Source organism: Chionomys nivalis, chromosome 3 (genome assembly GCF_950005125.1).
Source record: "Chionomys nivalis chromosome 3, mChiNiv1.1, whole genome shotgun sequence".
Lineage (NCBI taxonomy): Eukaryota > Metazoa > Chordata > Mammalia > Rodentia > Cricetidae > Chionomys > Chionomys nivalis.
The window spans coordinates 10,967,038-10,985,999 of NC_080088.1; the positions used below are offsets into that span (position 1 = coordinate 10,967,038).

At 42.8% G+C, this 18,962-nt stretch overlaps 1 protein-coding gene across 1 annotated transcript in view; it reads right to left on the bottom strand.

Moving 5' to 3' along the window:
- Positions 1 to 1,554: 1,554 nt before the first annotated feature.
- Map3k7cl (MAP3K7 C-terminal like) overlaps positions 1,555 to 18,962 on the bottom strand; it is a 39,045-nt gene continuing 21,637 nt past the window's right edge. Inside the window, exons 4-5 of the mRNA XM_057765213.1 lie at positions 13,457 to 13,572; positions 1,555 to 2,698 (exon numbers count right to left, since the gene is read on the bottom strand). Coding sequence (XP_057621196.1) covers positions 2,518 to 2,698; positions 13,457 to 13,572 — 297 coding nt within the window. The 3' untranslated portion in view covers positions 1,555 to 2,517. The remainder of the gene's footprint in view (positions 2,699 to 13,456; positions 13,573 to 18,962) is intronic.

Here is an 18,962-nt window from a genome sequence, read left to right on the forward strand (position 1 = left end):
ACAGTGGTTCTGGGCCATGATCCCAGTGGCATCCTGTGTGGTTTGAATATGAATGGCCCCCATAGGTTCACAGATATCAGTACTTGGTCATTAGGGAGTAGTGCTTCTTGACATGGATTCGGAAGTTTGGCCTTGCTGGAGAAAGTGTGTTACTGGGGTTGGGCTTTGGGGTTTAAAATGCTCAAGTCAAGCCCAGTCTCTCTCTCTCTCTCTCTCTCTCTCTCTCTCTCTCTCTCTCTCTCTTCCTGTGCCTGCCAATCTGGATGAAGAACTCTCAGCTCCTCTCCAGCACCATGTCTGCCTGCACACCACTATACTTCTTGCCATGATGACAATGAACTAATCCTCTAAACTGTAAGTCAGCCCCAATTAAATGCTTTTCTTCTATAAGAGTTGCTGTGGTCATGGTGTCTCTGCACTGCAATAGACACTGACTAAGACATGTTCCAACAGTTGTAACTGCTCTAATATCTATCCTGCCAGCATGAGGACTTGGGAACTATTTCCCGAGAGCCCCTCATCCTTTGCATAAGGTCTCCACTGCTTGGGCTCTGCAGATGCTTTCAGCAGCTGAGATAAACCCCACGTCTGAAGCTACTGTGTGTGCCTGCTACTCCATGTGCCCTAGAATTGTGTATATCTGGTAGGATCTCCTTCCTGTTAGTACTTCTAAGCTTCCCAGCTACTACAAAATAAACATCGAAAATAGAGTCTGGCCAGAATCACTGACTTTTGTTTTGCTTTTGTTTTCTACTTTGGGTCAACGATTAAAGTAACAAAGGCTGTTCAGGCTTCACAGCGTTAGAGACCTGCAGAAAGGTTTCATCTCTATAAGAGGGGGGCCTCACAATCCCTGACCACATATAGGGCAGGCCCTGGCTTCCCATTCTGTACCCAAGATCCCCAGAGATTGGTTCACCATGCGGACCATCACTCTTTGTCCTGCTGACACAGAACTGAATTGGATAGCTCCTTTTAGGAAAGGCTGCCCCTAGTGTGCTGTCATCCTTGGGTTCTGGCCTCCATGCTAGTGTTGTCCTCTGCCCTAACTGTGGCAACCAAAGCAAGATGGCTCAGCGGGTGATTGCTGCCAAGCCCGAGGACCTGGGTTCAATCCTGAAGATCTACAAGGTAGAAAAAGAAAAGAGATCCCAAAGTGATCCTCTGACAATCACATGGGCACCATAGCACACACGTACACACACACTCACACACATGTACTCACACACAAGCACACAAATAATAAACATTTTTAAAAGGAAAGAGATGCCTCTAGACACTGTCAAATATGCCCTAGGGGGACATCATGCCTGGACAGAAACCACTGTCTACATCTAAGTCATCTTAGTACCTCCTAGTCAGTAGTAGTGCTCTGAGGATTTTCCGGCCTCGCAGTCAGTAGCAATGCTCGGAGTACTTCAGATGAGAACGCTAAGTGCCTCCGTGGAAAAGGACTTAGTTCTTTTTCAGCACATCCTGTGGAGAAGACGCTCTAACCAGGGCAACTCCTAGCGCAAAGGGCTCAAGAATGAAGCAAGACACAGAGCTGCACTTTTGATCGTGTTTAATGAAAAAGAAGTCACGTGAATAGAAATGGACACAGAACAGAGATGGTGGGTGGGAAAGCGTGGCAGCTGGAACGACGGGAAGTCGCTTTGCTTCTGACTTCACAGGCACATCCTGTCAGTTACTACTGACCTAACACGATTCCGGAAACCCCAAACATCGCGATAGTATGCCATTCCACTGACCTTCCACAGACACGCAACCAAGTGTGTCCAAATGGTGTCTCTCCACTTTCCCCCAACCCAGATCCCGAAGATACACGCAGCCAAGGCAAGCGTATCCACTGTGCGTTATCCCAGAGCAAGGACGCACAGCAGCCTTGGCTCTTTATTACACAGTAAGTCAGCACGGGCCGGTGTGCTCTGGGCACGGACACGACGGCTGCTAATATTTTCACGAGAGAGCACTTAGGCTACGCAACCGTTTATTCTTAGGACAATCAATCGCTGGAGAGTTACATCTGACTCTGCCAGCTTCAGCTATGTGGAAAGACGTTCCTATGGTTTGTAGCTGAGCAGACGTGAAATATGAAAAGGCATAAAGTTTTAAAATGCACAGATGTGAAACTACAGTGATCATCCTGGCTTGATTTATGGCTCATGATTTTCAGTGGGACCAGTCAATATTCTATTTTTATTATTTTCTACTCTAATGAATAGTACAATCATATCATTCTAACTAGGAAATATACATATATAAATCTTTGGAAAGGAACTCTGATCTCGGAAAATATATACTGGTGAGAGCTTTGCAGTTATGACCTCGCTTAAAATAAAATATCCCTCTCTCAAGCTGGAAGCTAGGCAGCACTAAACTCATTCTAGACATTTGCCATGTGGGTAATAAAGAGAAGCAGTAGATTTTACTCTTCTGTCCCCTTTAAGATACAAATCTTGTTGGCCAGGGCAAAGCAGCCAGCAACCTCGTATGCTCACATTTCACCGACTGACGTTAGGAGGACCCTTGCCTCTTCTGATACTGGATGCGGAGTTTTTCCAGTTGTTCTACACATTGAGACTGGGCCATCTTCAGTGTCCGGTTCTCTTCGGTCAGAGCTTCAAATTCCCGGACCAGCTGAGCAGCGTCCAGCTTCTCTTTCTCTGCCTGGTCCAGCTTGGCAATGAGCTCCTTTCTGAAATTCAGGACACAGGGCAAGAAGCACAGGCTGTGCTGCACACATACCCAGCAATCCGCACTCCCCACTCTGTGTTTCTCAGGGTCTGCCCTCTGACTGTCAATGACACCGCTTACTTTTCCCTCTTCTTTTCTTTCCCTTCCCTTTTCTTTCAGTATCTTTATATTAGCTTACAACGCAACAGGTTTCCTTCCACATGGGATGTTTATACATCTCTCCCTCCTTCCTTCCTTCCCCCACTGTACCCTTCGGACCTCAGGCCTCCCTTCTACTATGTTCTATGACCTTGTCCACACTCCCCTTGAAGCCTTTTCTTCCACTCTCACAGGCCACTTCCCAGATTCCTGCCCTTTACTCATTTACATCCTCCTGGATGTGAGTATTTAACAATTAGAAGTTAGGATCCAACTCAAAAAAAGTCAGTAGCCCTCCTATATACAAACGAGAAAGAAGCTGGGTAAGAAATCAGAGAAACATCACCCTTCACGATAGCCACAAATAACATAAAATATCTTGGGATAACACTAACCAAAGAAGTGAAAGACCTTTTCAACAAGAACTTTAAGTCTTTGAAGAGAGAACTTAAAGAATATACCATAAAATGGAAAGATCTCCCATGTTCTTAGATAGGTGGGATCAACATAATAAAAATGGCAATCCTACCAAAAGCAATCTACAGATTCAATGCAATCCCCATCAAAATCCCAACACAATTCTTCACAGACCTTGAAAGAACAATACTCATATGGAACAGCAAAAAACCCAGGATAGCCAAAACAATCCTGTACAATAAAGGAACTTCTGGAGGCATCACCATCCCTAACTTCAAACTCTACTACAGAGATACAGTATTGGCATAAAAACAGACAGGTTGACCAAAGGAATCAAATTGAAGGCCCGAATATTAATCCACACACCCAAGAACACCTGATTTTTGACAAATAAGCTAAAATTATACAGTGGGAAAAAAAAAAAGAAAACATCTTCAACAAATGGTGCTGGCATAACCGGATGTCAACATGTAGAAGAATGCAAATAGATCCATATCTATCCCCATATCTGTGTATGACATCTATTTCCTTACTATTGTAAAAAGAGCTATGATCCACATGAATAAGTCAGTATCTCTGTAGCAAGACGTATAGCAAGTCCTTTGGGTGTGTGCCTTGGAGAGGTAACTAGGTCATAGACTAGTTCTATTTTTAGGTTTCTGAAAAGCCTCTCACTGGTTTCCATTGTGGCTGCAGTGTTCTATCCTCACATCAACAACAGACAAAATAAGGTCTCACTCTACAGACCAAAGTTGGCCTAGAACTCACTATGTAGGCCACGGTGACCTTAAATGTTCATCAATCCTCCTGCCTCAGTTTTTAAGTGCTGGAATTATAGTTGTGAACTACAATGCCTAAGTATTGATCTTCTTTTTTATCTTAATTTCTCCAAAATCATGGGTCTTTGGAATATGTTTAGGACCCAGAGATCTTTCAATCATTCAAAACAGTGATTTTTCAAATTATTTAGTGTGTGTGTGTGTGTGTGTGTGTGTGTGTGTGCGTGTGTGCATGCAGATGTGTGTGTGTACCATAACAAGCAATAAAATCAGCTCTCTCCTTCTACTATGAGTTCTGGGGATCCAGCTTAGGTGGGCTACCTTGTATGGCAAGTGCTTCTTGCCTGTTAAGCCATCTCACTGGCCTGCGGTATTGTTACAGAATATTTGTTGAACTATGTACAGATGTGTTGCGTTTGTTTTAACTATGTACAGCTATGTTGCATTTAACTGTGTATAGATATTTTGCATTTGCTTTTAACTATGTCCAGCTATGTTGCATTTGTTTAAATATGTGCAGATATGTTGCATTTGTTTAACTATGTATAGATATGTTGCATTTGTTTAACTGTGCATAGATATGTTGCATTTGTTTAACTATGTACAGATTTGTTGCATCTGTTTAACTATGTACAGATGTGTTGCAATTGTTTAGCTATGTACAGATGTGTTGCATTTGTTCATGTTAGAGAATATTTATTCAACTATGTAAAGATGTGCTGCATGTATTTAATTATGGAAAGATATGTTGCTGTCTTACCTTGCCTGCCTAAAGCACCTGATAGATCTAATAAAAAGTTGAATGACCAATAGGGATAGAGGAGGTATAGTGGACTTCTGGGCAGAGAGAGTAAGTAGCAGGAGGAATTTAGGCTCAGGGAAGAAAGAAGAGGACAGGTGGTGTGGGAAGTTCTTCTGAAAATGTGTGTTTTTATTGGTTAATGAATAAAGAAACTGCTTTGAGCCTATAGTGGGGCAGAATGGAGCTAGGCAGGGAAAACTAAACTGAATGTTGGGAGAAAGGAGGCAGAGTCAGGGAGACACCATGTAGCAACCAGAAGGGAAAGACACAAGCTGCCAGCTAGAACCTTGCTGGTAGGCCATGGAGCCTCATGGTAAAATATAAACTAATAGAAATGGGTTAATTCTAGATGTAAGAACTAGCTAGCAATACACTTAAGTGATTGGCCAAGCAGTGATTTAAATAATATAGTTCCTATGTGATTATTTTGGGAGTCTGGTGGCCGGGAAACAAACAAGCAGCCTCCTATAACAGACAGGGAGATGTGGGGATGAAGGAAGCAGGAAAGTAAGGCATACAGAAGGAAAAAAAAAAGAAGCCGTGAGACAAAACATAGATGAATAGAAATAGGTAAACTTAAGTTATGTGTTAGCATATTCCATACACTATAAAGCATACTCAGATATGGATATGTAATGAGATAACACTGGCTGCTAGGACAAGTGGGTGAAAGAAAATCTGATGAGGAACAATATTTTTCCATGTTCTCCAAGTATATTCCCACAAAATCTAATGAACTGCAATGGATAGATGAGAACAGAAACCTGGGTGACTGCTTCAGCCAAATCAAGAGCATTGTTGTCACCATGGAGACAAATAGGTACCACATGCCTGTGAGGAACAGGCATTACAGCTGCGGTCTTGCCCACCCAACCCAAAATGCACACACTAAACATGAGGAATATTAGACAATTACCAGACAGATATCCCACATTGACAGGAAAGAACAAAGCACATTCTGGGAAACTTTTAATAATAAACGACACAAGAAGATTTGTGACACTTTCTTTTGGGTTTTCTGTATGTTTGAAACCTTCAAAATTATCTGTGAAGGGGCAAAAGTTAAATTAGAATAGAAATTCTAGTATTTTCTTTCTATACCTGATAAACTCGCTTAACCACTCAATTTGGTATCGGCTGAGCAAAATCAAGCTTTACAAAAGAAAGAGGACCCAGCAGGACCAAAGGGGAGGGTGTGGAACACACTAAGTCTATGGGCTCCAGTTGATCTCTGGATCTTCCAAGATGTTTACAATAAAAACTTGGCAAATGAATAATTGAAGAAAAAAAGTACTTCAGGGAAAGATCATTTATATCTTAAGAGAAAGGAAACCTAACTCAAAGTGCTCTATTTAATTAAAAAAAGCCACACAGCTAATAAGAAAAGGCAGAAATCAAGCCTGTCCTGATTAAAGTCTTAGTGTTCTGTGTCCCTGAGCACAGGTAAAGCAGAAAATGCCGATAATTAAATATTGATCAGGAAAAGTTCTCTTGTAATGATCTTAAAGATATTAATGAGAAAAACCCTACACGGGGTTGAGAAAGAGAACTGTGGCAAATCCTCCACCCATCAGGTCATCCCTGGTCTGCCTGGGCCCCCCCTCACTTTAAATTACCTACATCACACAAACCATTTAGAGTTCCGCTTTCACTACACAGTCTGGGGGTGGCTAGTACCAGATCGAAGGATAGCTACTTTCCTGACTTTCTGTTTGACTTTAGTTAATCCCCTGATGCTCTCTGTCTTTTGTTTTCATTTCTAGAGATGACCAACTGCAGGATCACTGACTTTCTAACTGCAAGGAACGGTTGAGACTGTCTAGTCCCATCTCTCTACACTGGAGAATGTCAATAATAATTTCTCCTTTACTACAGTCAAGAAGCCTCGGCTGATAGGTTTCTAAATTAGCTTCATGTAAGTAATTATATAGATAGACAATAAAAACTGCCAAGATGTCTGCTGTTTCCTGTTTGGAACTTATTTATTTAGACACATTTATGTTCGTCCATTAGCAAGTCATGAGTAAGGCCAGGCACATCAAGCTACTGAAGCTATTTCATAAACAGATGATTCCAAGAAGAATTCATTGTTTACAATGAGGCAAAATATGGACCCAACTTTGATCTTTCAGGCTACTGTGTCTATCACTCATCTACTGTTATAGAATGTGGTGGAGGGAAGACATAGCTATGGGAATCTTTTTTTGATGCTAAGAATCTGTAACCTAATACTCTACATGATGTATCTCAGCAGTCTGAGGGCCACACCCCTAGCATCTACCATGAATCATCAGATGTCCCCATCCTAAGCCACAGACTTGAAAAAGTTCAACTTGTAAAGAAAAAGGAGAGAAGGAAAAGTATTAGTAAGAAAAAGATATGTGGAACTTAGTTTCAAAATGTAGGAAATTCTTTAGGCTCCAAGAAGTTGATTCATTGATAGTACAAATACTTTTTGATCTAGAGAGATCACTCTTGGGCTGGAGAGATGACTCAGACATGAAAGGCTAGGCTCACAACCCAACATACAGGACTGGAAGAATCACTATTATGGTCCTTGGTGATTATAAAATTAACTAGGAATTTTTATTGAGAAAAAGTTACAATTCTAGACAGTTTGGCTCTGATGAGCTAGTAGGATAAACTTCATTTTTAAAACATTCAAATCCTTGACTTGGTGGTGCTTATATGTTCAGAGGCCCTTATTTATATAGGATAGAAAAAGCAGATGCCTCCAGATGAGTGAAGGATTGAAGATCTTACCTTCCTTTTTTTTAACGATGGAGAGATAATGAATTATGTTGAATCGAGGCTTCCAAACTCAATCTGCCAATGGTGCTGATGGCTCATGAATGGTAAGTGCATACATGTACTAAGAAATGAGGAGGCAGAAGCAGGCCAGAGGACAACACTGTACCCTTGCGGGGGTGGGGGTGAAATTGAGTCTAAACAAAGGCTTGTTTAATGTGAGCATGGTTGGCATTTAGACCTGAAGAGTCTGCTCTAGACAATGGCATTACAGGAGGCATAGCATCATCCTTGGCTCTCAATCGCTAGACGCTAGACACAACTTCCTCACTTCCTGGCCAGGAATTCAGACATTTCTCTAGATATTAGCCTGGTCCTGGGTTGGCAATGAGGGAGCAGAGTCTTCTTATGAGAAACACTGCTTTAAGTAAAGAAGGCTGCAGGGCTCACTCAGGTCAACCTGAGCTGATCCCCGGGTGGGGTAATAAAGTAAAAAGGAAGACGCTTCTTTATTCTGCTCCTCTGGAGACTGTATTGTTGCTGCCTCCTTGGTAAAGGAAATAAGTTAAAGATACACTCATTAAGGGTCCATAAATGCCTTGCCCATTTTAATAAGGCCTCAGGCAGAAAATAAGGGAAAAAGATGTAGTCAAGAGACTGGACAGCCCTGGGTTAGATGGTGTTAGAGATCCAATCACTATAATGGGGGCATTAAAAAAGTATGATCTCACAGCCAGGTGATGTCTGGAATGTTGACATTTAACACAAAACTAGCTATTTAAATGAAAAGCATCCATTTGGCCCTTCCTCTGCCTCCTCAAGCGAAGCCTTCGGCAGTCAATTTTCAGACTCCTCTGGTCAACTTGCTCAACAAGTATTATGTCCAAGCGCAAACCAGGCAGTGTGTCTATTCTGGCTGGTGAGCTGGTGTCGGGAAGCACACTCTCACTGCTGGGAAATGAACTCAGATCCCATACTTTCCCCAGGAAGGAAGTTGCACACATCAGACATCATGAGAAAGAGAATTTAGGTGTTTGCACCGTGTGCCCACCCACTATTATAAACACCTGGGGGAAATACCACTCTTGCTGTTCCTGGATGACAGGGAAAACCCAATTTCTAGACTGAGTAAATGCATAAGACCCACGTTTCTGGAGGACAGAGAGAGGTGCAGTTCTCCGTGTGTTCATACTTTACAACAGTTTTACAAACCTCCCCCTCCAATAGAGTGGTGCGGATAAAATTGTCCTCTGCTCGCTCTATGACAGTGGCCTATTGAGCTCCTCTCTGTCCCCCAACTTTGAGAGACTTTCCAAGAACTTGCTTAAAAATCTTTCTTTGAAAATAATCTCAGGCAGCAAGTGTTCCTATTTAAACACAAAAACCTCTGTTGGCAGTTTCAGAATGAGTTAAGTAGCATGACAAAAGGCAAGTAAAAGGAGGGTTATTTTTACATTGAAGTTTTACAAGTTATCTAAGTACCCCTTCCCATAGTGCAGTGCTCTCCTAGTAAGCTATTGTTCTCCATAATTACTTTATATTAATAAGACTTAAGCATGCAGCTCTTGTAATGTTTGTGGCTTCCCAATACAAAAAAAAAAAAAAAAAAAAACCTTCTAATGCTTCACCTACTACTAAAGTTATATAGTTACTCAATGATAAAATGAAAACCCTCTTAAAATTGGGCAATGTATCTAAGTAAATATTTCTCCAAGGAAACCTAGAGACAGCCCAGAAGTGCAGGTAAAGCTGTGCAGCATCATAGCCATCAGGGAAATGCACGTGGGTACCACAAGGACACACCACTTCCACCCACTAGCACTGGCATCCTCGGGACCAGAGCAAGCACTTGGAGAGATAGATGTGCAGCAACAGACTTTCAACAGATGTTAATAGTGGCATCATTCAAAATACTAAGCAGGGCAAACAACGCAAATATACATCAACCAATGAAAGGCAGATAAGATGTGGATGATAGGATATTATCCGCAGATAAAAAGAAGGAAGCGCTTGTGTGTGACACATGGATGAACTTGAAACACCATGCTCTGATAGTCTGAGAGTCACGGCAGAAACAGATTACACAATTGCATTCATTTAAAAAAAAAAGTGTCCAGCAGCAAGCCGGTAGATACAAGAAACAGGTTCAATTGCTAAAATAGCTAGTGAAGAAGGACAATGAGGGGGACTGCTCACGACTACAAGATTTCCTTCGGGGCTGATGAAAACTGTCCACATACAAGACGGCAGCACTCAACGCTGGAAACACCGCAGAGCCTCAAATGTCAAACAGAGAACTTTAGGGAGAAGTATCTTCTCATCCTTTGTAACTATCCCTTTCTGATATTGCCCATCTCCTCAGAATGGTTCAAATACAGATTGGTGAAATGCTTTCTCTACCAGACAAGACGTGCGCATGTCGAGAACTCAGTAACCTTTATAGCCGGTGTTGTCTAATCAGATATCTTAAATCATTTATGTCTGGCAATTGGTGCCAGATATCTAAAGTTATACAATGTACAAAAGAAGCTATGTGTACCAAATGAAAATTCTTATAAGATGTATCAAAAATATGTCATGTTTCAATATATGCAATTATAAAAAATATGGCCACATGCAAAAAGATCTAGATGTTCAACTAACGTAGGAACTGACTTTCTACATCATTGGTCATATGCCAGAAACACATTTAAATAAAATAGGATTTACTCTGTAAACTTTGAGAAAGTTTGACTATCTTTATCCACCCAACAGATATGACCAATGACAGCTAACTCTTCTCTCACTGTGAGTCCTCTCAAACTTGATGCAGGGAGACCTCCTCTGGAGATACGAGAGAAGTTCAGTCTCAAGCGCAAGCATCCGGCTGTGCACAAACAACCCCAATAAAGAAAACCTCTCTTTAAAAATACTTGAGAATCTTTGTGTCTCACTTGCATGAGTCAACTGCCAAAGGCATCAAAGTCAGTCACACTTTATGAAAGGTTGGGAAAGAAATTTTCATCATAATCCTTTTTTAATGGAATGCTAATTGCTTGGGTCAAATCTGTATGGCCAGATTTATCTTGCTTGAAAACAAAGGCTTCGGAAAAAGATCTGTTATAAAATGAACCACTGGCTCACGACAGCGTGATGAGAAGCAGTGCTGCTAACAGCCCTTAGAGGATGGATTCCGTACGGTGGTGACTCCAACCACACTTTAACAGTTTATCTTAGCAACCCTTACTAACATCAAGTCATATTTTAAATATGAGGCTGTAGCAATACAAACAAAATATGTTTACGCAGAGGGCATTAATGCAACCTATAACAGGTTACTGTAAATCAACCTAATTCATACTTGACATCTATGATCTATGATCTTTCCTGGGGCAGAAAAGACATACTAAAGAGAGTGCATGCCTGAGAGAGAGAGAGAGAGAGAGAGAGAGAGAGAGAGAGAGAGAGAGAGAGAGAGAGAATCATAATGACAGGAATAAACTTAATCATGACTCCTGATAGCACTAACTCTCCAGTTTCTCCTTCATTTCTGAAGAAAAAAATCTGATCACCATGAATGAGGACAGGGGCTGGATCTTCCTAGAGGAACTGCTGCATGTGGAGCAGACACAGACAGGACCAGCTATGTCCTGGGAATGGGAATAGGCTGATACAGTTGAGGCAGTGTCAAGTTAGGAAGTTCTATAGTGGTCTCTGGGCATGTTACTGTAGGTTGTGAAACCCAGGCCAGAATTGGGTGTGGGGACTGGGAGTGCAGGTCCATTTGTAGAATGCTTGCCTAGCATGCAGGAAACTCTGGGTTCGACTCCCAGTCCTTCATATACAGGTGTGGCTGTACGTGCCTATGACTGAGCCATCAGGAAGGTCAAAAATGACCAGGAGTTAGGGCATACTTGGGTACACAGTAAGCTTGACTCCCAGCCTGGATCCATGCGACTGCCTCCAGAGAGAGAAGGGGCAAGAGAGAAGGAGAGAAAGAGGTGGGAGTTCTATTAATTTTAAAGAAGAAAAAAGCCACACACACAGGAAGGAAAACACAATATTGCACCAACCAAGATTTGAAGCAGAAAATTGTAAACCCAGATAAAAGAACTGGGAACTTGAGAAACTAAATGGGGCGGGGGGTGGGGTAAAAGATTTGTCCTTGCCCTGTATGTAGCCAATTGTTTAAAGAATTGAGATACAATTGATGAAGGAATAAGATGACTTGTACAGAAACACACGTGGCCTTATGAGTCCCTAGGGGGCAGGCTTCTCCTTTGAGGTCCTAGAAGGTTGTATAAAGGTTTTTCCCTAACCAGCTAGCTGCTTCTTTCTGAAACCAACTTGAGTCCTTCTTCCTTTGATGCTGCGGTGGTACCCACAAGTTATTGTTGTTCTCAACACAGGCCATGGGAACAAGTTCCAGATCCCTGACATTAGCCATTCTTATGCCATGATCCTGCCATAGTTCAAAATGCGGCACACAAAAATAGTGTGGGTGATTCTTAGAGTGGGTGATTCTCATATTGCTAGAAAAATGCCCCATATGAGGTTAAATTAAATACCAAAGTCCTCAAGAAGATGCACAGTGAAGAGTTATCTATAAAGACGAACTACCTAGGTGCGTTCTTCCCTGTTGTGCCATCACAGTCTGTGTGTGCCCAGAAAATGCACTCACAGGCTACTCATCCTAAGTCCTCCTGTGGCTGCAACATCGGCCACTCTCGAAAGTCACGCTGTGGTGACAAACGCAATCTAAACATTTTGAACAGCCTACCAAGACTCTGTGACCAAAAGGAAAGCCTTGGATTTTAAAAGTTGTGCCTTCTGATTTCTTAACAGTTCTTAATCTTTTATAACCAAAAGTTCAAGTCAATGTTTGTGTTTGAAATGAAGCAAAGCAGGGAATTTTGAAGAGGCTGGGCTCATTGGGTAAATGCAGTTGTCTGTCTACCAAACCCACGGCTGCATAGATATCCAACCGCTATACAGCAGTCTCAAGAGTCCTAAGATTTTTCTTAAACAAAGCACATGTCACCTTCTTTCATTCAGAAATTAAGTAATAAATATGTTGTGTCGCTGCAGTAAGATAAGGGAAGAAGAAAGATAAGGCTGACAACTGCCGTGTTTGTGAGTTCTATACACATCCTGACAATGTTGTGTTTAGCACTTAGGTGTACATAATAGAGAAGGCTTCAGGAGCTCAACGGCGAGAGGTGCCTGTCTAGCTATGCTTTATTGGGACCACGTCCTGGTCAGAGGTGTAAATACTACCAACGGATCTCCCTAACAAGCATGTAGGAACAAACTGGCCAGAGGAAGAGGATGTAGTGTTTAATACAATGCTTTTCAGGAATAAAAAGGGAAGAGTCAGTGAGGAAAAAATGTTGGCAGAACAAAGTGCAATTAAGCTGGGTTTCATGAAACAGCCAGTAAAACTGAAGTGCTCCAATTAATTGAATTGTCTAACTTTGCCTAGCAGACCCGTAATGATAATAAACGATATCATGATAAAAACTTACTGGGACTATAAAATGCAGTTAGTCAACTAATGCATTTACATAACTCTAAAAGGGTTTTCATTTCATGGGGGACCTTTACTGCTTAAACATCAATTAAAATTCACTCCAAGCCAAAGTGCCCCGAGGTCTCTGGGTACAGCCAGAGAGAATATGGCATGGCTCTGGATGGTATTTTGGCAATTTTAATTTCTCTCACTAAAATCTCTCATTTCAAAACCAATTACCTTTTGAGTAGAAGCAAGCCCATAGCTCCCTTTCTTAGTCAATGGGGAGAGGCATTTGATCCACAGAAGGTCTGTTGCGTGTGCCCACAATCCCCTCCCTTCCCACCCACCGACCGCAGTCTCTGCTCAGTAGAAGAGAGTACTTACTTCCTTTCCTCGAGCAAGGCGATCTCTTTTTTGACCTCATGGTACTCTTCTGCTATTTGGCAGTGCTGTTTAAACACCTGCATGGATTCTACGGAGTCGTGACATGGCGGCAGAGGCTGCACAAACGAGGAGAAACGCAATCAGTCCACCGGATCAGAAAGCAGCACCGCCAACGAACACTGCAGAGTCGGGAGGCTTCTGTTTGAGGGATCATAGAGAGGTGAGGCGATCCTGCTGACACTGACTTTCCTGGCCGTCTCGACCGGAAACTGGATCCCCGAGACCTACTACATGTTAGCTACCTGCCACATTGATTTGTGGTTGTTCTTAGAACTTGTAAACTGCTTTAGAAAAGATCAGGGGAAATACTCCAGTCATCTGTTTCAATTCCCCCCCTTTTTTTCCTACGCCTATAATCCTGAGGCCAAGCCCACGAGAGTGGCACAGTCCTGCGGGTAAAGAGGACCAGAACCCTAAACCCTGCTTGGGGCACATGAGACAGAACACAGAACAGATCTGAGTTTCTTCTTCCCTCCCATCTATGAGGAAAACAGGTCCACGCAGCAAACTTTTCCTACATATAACATGGAAAAAATGCCTACCTCCAGAAATCATTTTTAACTAAGACTGCCATGACTTTGTAATTCTTATTTCCACATCAGCAATGTGTGATTTAAAGCACTACTGTTTGGGATGCTCTTTTAATTGTCTTTTAGAGAGGTTTTTAATCACCCCCTAATTACTTATGGAAAATATGTAAAATCTGAGAAGCATGGAAGTTGGTTGCTGAACAAGCTCTTGGGTCTTACCTGTCGTTATGGTCTATGCAGGCAAACAGTGTCTGACTAGGTACTATTCTCACTCATTTATTACAGTAAAGTGTGAACTGATGCATCTTGTCCTTTGCTCCCATATTCTCCAACCACAGCACACAAATTTCTTGGGGTGTCGTATTTGCTCAGTAAGTAGCAGCAATTCAATATAATGTGTGCTCTGGCTGACAGCTAAGAGCGCCCTTCTCATTCAAAGGAAGTAGAATTCTAAGTAGACATAGGCATTATTGACACATCACACTGAACCTCATTAATATGCACAATGAATACTTGTTAATAATAAGTTCTGCAATGTTTTCGAATTCTGATTAGGACAAATTTTACATTCGTGTGAAATCCTTGATGTCACTTAACTCACGTGGAATCTGACACTGGCCACTTTACGCGGCATCTTTCTCTGGACCCCTATGAACATATTCACAATGCCAGCCCAGCCAGCTGTAACCATGACGCTTTTCAACACAGAAATAAATGGAAAACCAGGACCCAGCGGTACAACAATATAATTCACCCCAGGCAACAAAACGACTGCCAAAGGAATTCACGACTCCTGACTCCTCCAGTCTGTAGCCCAGAAATGTCAGCCCTTCACCAATTCTCACCTGTTACGCTGGCAAGTTACCAGGTATAACTGTTAGCGGAATGAAAGCGACATACCCGGGCTCCCAAGCCAAGCTTTTAAATCATCTGTGCCCTGTTAGAAGACTTGCCTGCTGGCAGCCGTGAGAGTCCACATCCCATCCTGCCCTCATGAACACCACATAAACCACACTCATTCAAGCAGGATGCAGCAATTCAGTCGCCACCTGCAAGTACCTGAACTGCAAATTCCACAGCGACCTAATGCCATAGCCAAGAATCTAAAGGACTGTGTGCCTGCGAGAATAAAGATGATGGCGGTCAAGGCGGGAGCATCCTTTCTGCATGCCTTGAGAAGAAAACTGAAAATCACAAGTGCACTTCCTCCAGGCAAGGAAGCTTCCCCCCTCCTCCTTCCTTTGCTTCGCACCTTGCGGTTCTTTTAAATAACTAGCACGTTTTCCTCATGATTTTGGATTTGTGGGTTTTTTTTTTTTTTAATTTTATGAGTCTGGGTGTTTTGCTTGTATGTTTGTCTGTGCACCACATTCATGCAGAGTCTCAGAAGCCAGAAGGTATTGGATCCCCTGGCAGTTACAGACTGTTCTGAGCTGCCCTGTAGATGCTGGGAACCGAACTCCCATCCTCTAGAAGAGCAGCCACTGTTCCTCAGTGCTGAACCACTTCTCCAGCCCCTTTACTTCTGTTTTTATTTGTACATTAGCATGCTACCACTAAGAGACAGCTCTAGACCTTTTACATCTTTATCTTTGGACAGTATCATACTAACTTGCCAAAAGCAGCCTTGAGTTCATCCTTTGCAGGTAATCCCCAAACCTGTCTCCTCAAGCTTCAGTACCCCACCCAAACAGCTGGGATTACAAAAGTTCACCACTGCATCTGGGCAACTGGCATCTCTTAATTGTAGAAATCAGATCTTGTATTTTGGAAGAGGCAGGAGACCTGCGGGAGAGGAGGAGGAACAGGTGAGGGTAATGGGAGGCTGAATACAGTCAAAGCACGTTATGTACATAGATGAAAATGCCATAATGAAACCTAGTTTTTACAGTCCATGTTGATGTAAAGACAGTTTCTTCTGAGACTTTTCTCTTTGCCTAGTCCATCTAAGATGTCTTCCTCCGGGGTCTGCTGGCTGAGGCATGTCTCATCTGTACTCAGCTTTTGTCCTCCCCGACCGTTTTGCCAGGGAATTTCAAATTCTCACCACACTTTAAAATTCCAGGCCATGTGCGGCTAACCACCAATGTTGCCAGGCAAATCAACATGTCTACTGCTCAGGAGAGTCCATGGCCATCTGAAGACACTAGACATTTATCTGAGCCCAGAAAATTCATTGAAGAGTTTGTTTACGCGCATGCGGTTTGCATCCCAGAAGAAATTCCAATCAATGAAAGTTTCCTAACTACTGCAACTTAGACTTCTGCTGTGCCGCTCTGTGCCTCCTAACACGCCTGGCCATGTTTTCTCATATAGGCTCTAGATCATCACGTTGGCCCTGAACCGACTACGTGGCTGAGGGTAGCCTTGAATCTCTGATCCCCCTGCGAAGTCCGTGTCTCTGAAGTTGAGCAGATGGAGGAGAGTGAAATTGTCCATCATTGCCAACTGCCCAACTCTGAGAAACTCTGAAATAGAATAAGATGCCCTTTTGGCCAAAACGTGTCCATCACCGCAGCAGCAAGGATATTGAACTGAACATAGCATGTGGCAAATTCTATAGAATGAGCACACTGGCTGCCATTGATCAGGGTGATTCTGATATCATTAGAAGCATGTCAGCACGGGCTGGAGAAATGTAAACCAGCAAAGGTTTTAGGGGAAACTTACTAGAACTTGTTTAAAAATAAGTAAATATATATATTTAAAAAACAAAACCAGAACCACCCATAGGCTTAAGTAAGGAAGATCTAAATCCAGGCGCGGATGACTTACTTGGTTGTCGATCCCGCTTAACACGTGTTCAAACTGAAAACTTAAGATAAGCTACAAAAATTCCTAAAATAGCTAGACAGAAAGTGTTAACTTTGGGGAATAAAAGCAACAGTTTCTGCCAGGCATGGTGCACACCTGCAATCCCAGTACTTGAAGGTCAAGGAGGCAAAAGTTCAAAGTCACCCCTGACTTTGAGTTCAGCACAAAACTGCTACATAAGACTATTAAAAAAAAAAAAAGAAGTAAAACAGCAATTAAAAATGATGCTGTCTTTATTCCCAACACTCAATTTAAACTAGTCCTATTAGAGAGAATACTGTTCATCGAAATCCCATCTGAGTGGGGGTGGGCAGTTAGCCAACTTCACGTCTATGTTTTCCTCTTTCATCAGGAGACACCGTCCTTGGTCCCCTCGCATTATTAAACTGCACTTCCTACACCTTGATGCCCTTAGTCCACACTCTCCTCAAAGGAGCGAGGCTGCATTCCAAAGGAATCCCAAAATGGTGAGCAGTGAAAAGATCCTAGAACAGCCTGGGAAGCCGCCAGAGGCGGAGCCCATGCCTAGCGTTTGGGAGGCCCTGGGTTCAACCTCTGATATCACGCCCCTCCGTGTCTCCCCCAACCCATCACCAAAAGCAATTGTTTGAGATCCTAGAACATAGCTGCTGTGTTATCACAGAAACTGGTTTCAGTCTCACTCTGTGTGAAGATCTGTTACTGGAGTTCGAAGTAGATAAATAAAGATGTTCTCCCAGCGTTGCTTCAAGCCAACTTTGAAACACAGGTTCCCAAGGCACAGATTGGGGCTTGGATGAGGTCAGAGCCCGCCCGCACCACCCCCCAGCTCCTCTCAGCCCCCTCCCCCGCTTCCCGCGGTCATTTCCTCTTCACCCCCTTTCCTGAGAGAACTGAGTTTGCAAAGGTTTTAAATTACACCACCGCAGAGTCGGAGGTGGGGGCGGGGCACATCATGGACTCTGGTACCCAGCCCAATCCCCAGGACTAATTTAACACAATGAAGTAAGGGAGAAACCAAACCACAGGCTCCGGTTCCAAGAATGCGGCTTGAACCACACCGCATCACCTCGGCCATCGGTTCACAGCCTCCAGAAGTGTCTTCCATCCTTTGGAACTGAGCCCGTGAGAAGCACGCAGCCAAGCATCCCTCAGCAAGGGGCAAAGCCGGCTTAAGCGTTTCCGTTTTCTGCTTGGCTACTTCAGAAACTGCTGGCCCAGTCCCCTTCCAAAATGCAAGAATTGAATTTTCCTACCCCAGCTTCCCACACAGAAGATATATTTAGGAAGCCAAACATTCTACAGTGGCTGAGTGGAGTTTGTATTTATTTTTTTATTCTCAGGATTACCTATTTGAGGGGAGGATAGAGGATACACTTCATTTTAGTGTCTCTCAAGATTAACAAGCATTGTCTGCCAAACCTAAGAGAAACTTAGCCCAGACTGGAGGAAAGAGGATCTGGAGCACATTCAATTATGGTCACTCAAATTTTATTATTTTAAGACTTTAAGGGTTTGAAAATTTATTATAGTAACTGACACTTCGTCAATACATACAGTAAAATCCTAGTAAGTGTGCTGGAATTTATATTGTGCAACTTAACACATTTTACAGCTTGGAGTAAAACCCATTTGTGTCCTTTCCATTGATCCAGAAGACAGGAAAGAGCAATATACCTGAGGAGTTCTCAGACTTCCTGGAAGATATACCCTAACAAAACTGACTGGGCTTTCCAAATATTTTGGCAAAGCTCTAAAATATCTATATATGATCCCTGAATGGTCACCAAATCCAAAGGATAACTCTAAGACACTCATCAATGTGTGGACAACAGAGAAAATGCCCGCTGTTTTCAGTGCACCGCCTCCCTCCAGCCTTTGCCGTCCATGGCTCCAGGAAGGTACTGAAGACATCGTGGTGGCGGAATCCAGGGATGCTGGTCTTGCTTCATCTCTCAACGTTTTCATTTCCCAGGTGTCAAGTGATATACCGAGGTAAGCACTAAAAGAAGTTTCTGGAGAGGCTGCCCGGATAACGGTATATTACGCTCCTCAGGGGACACTGAAATTGTCTATTTGTAGAAGTGACATCAGATTGTGGACTTACTGGATCCTGTCTGAGG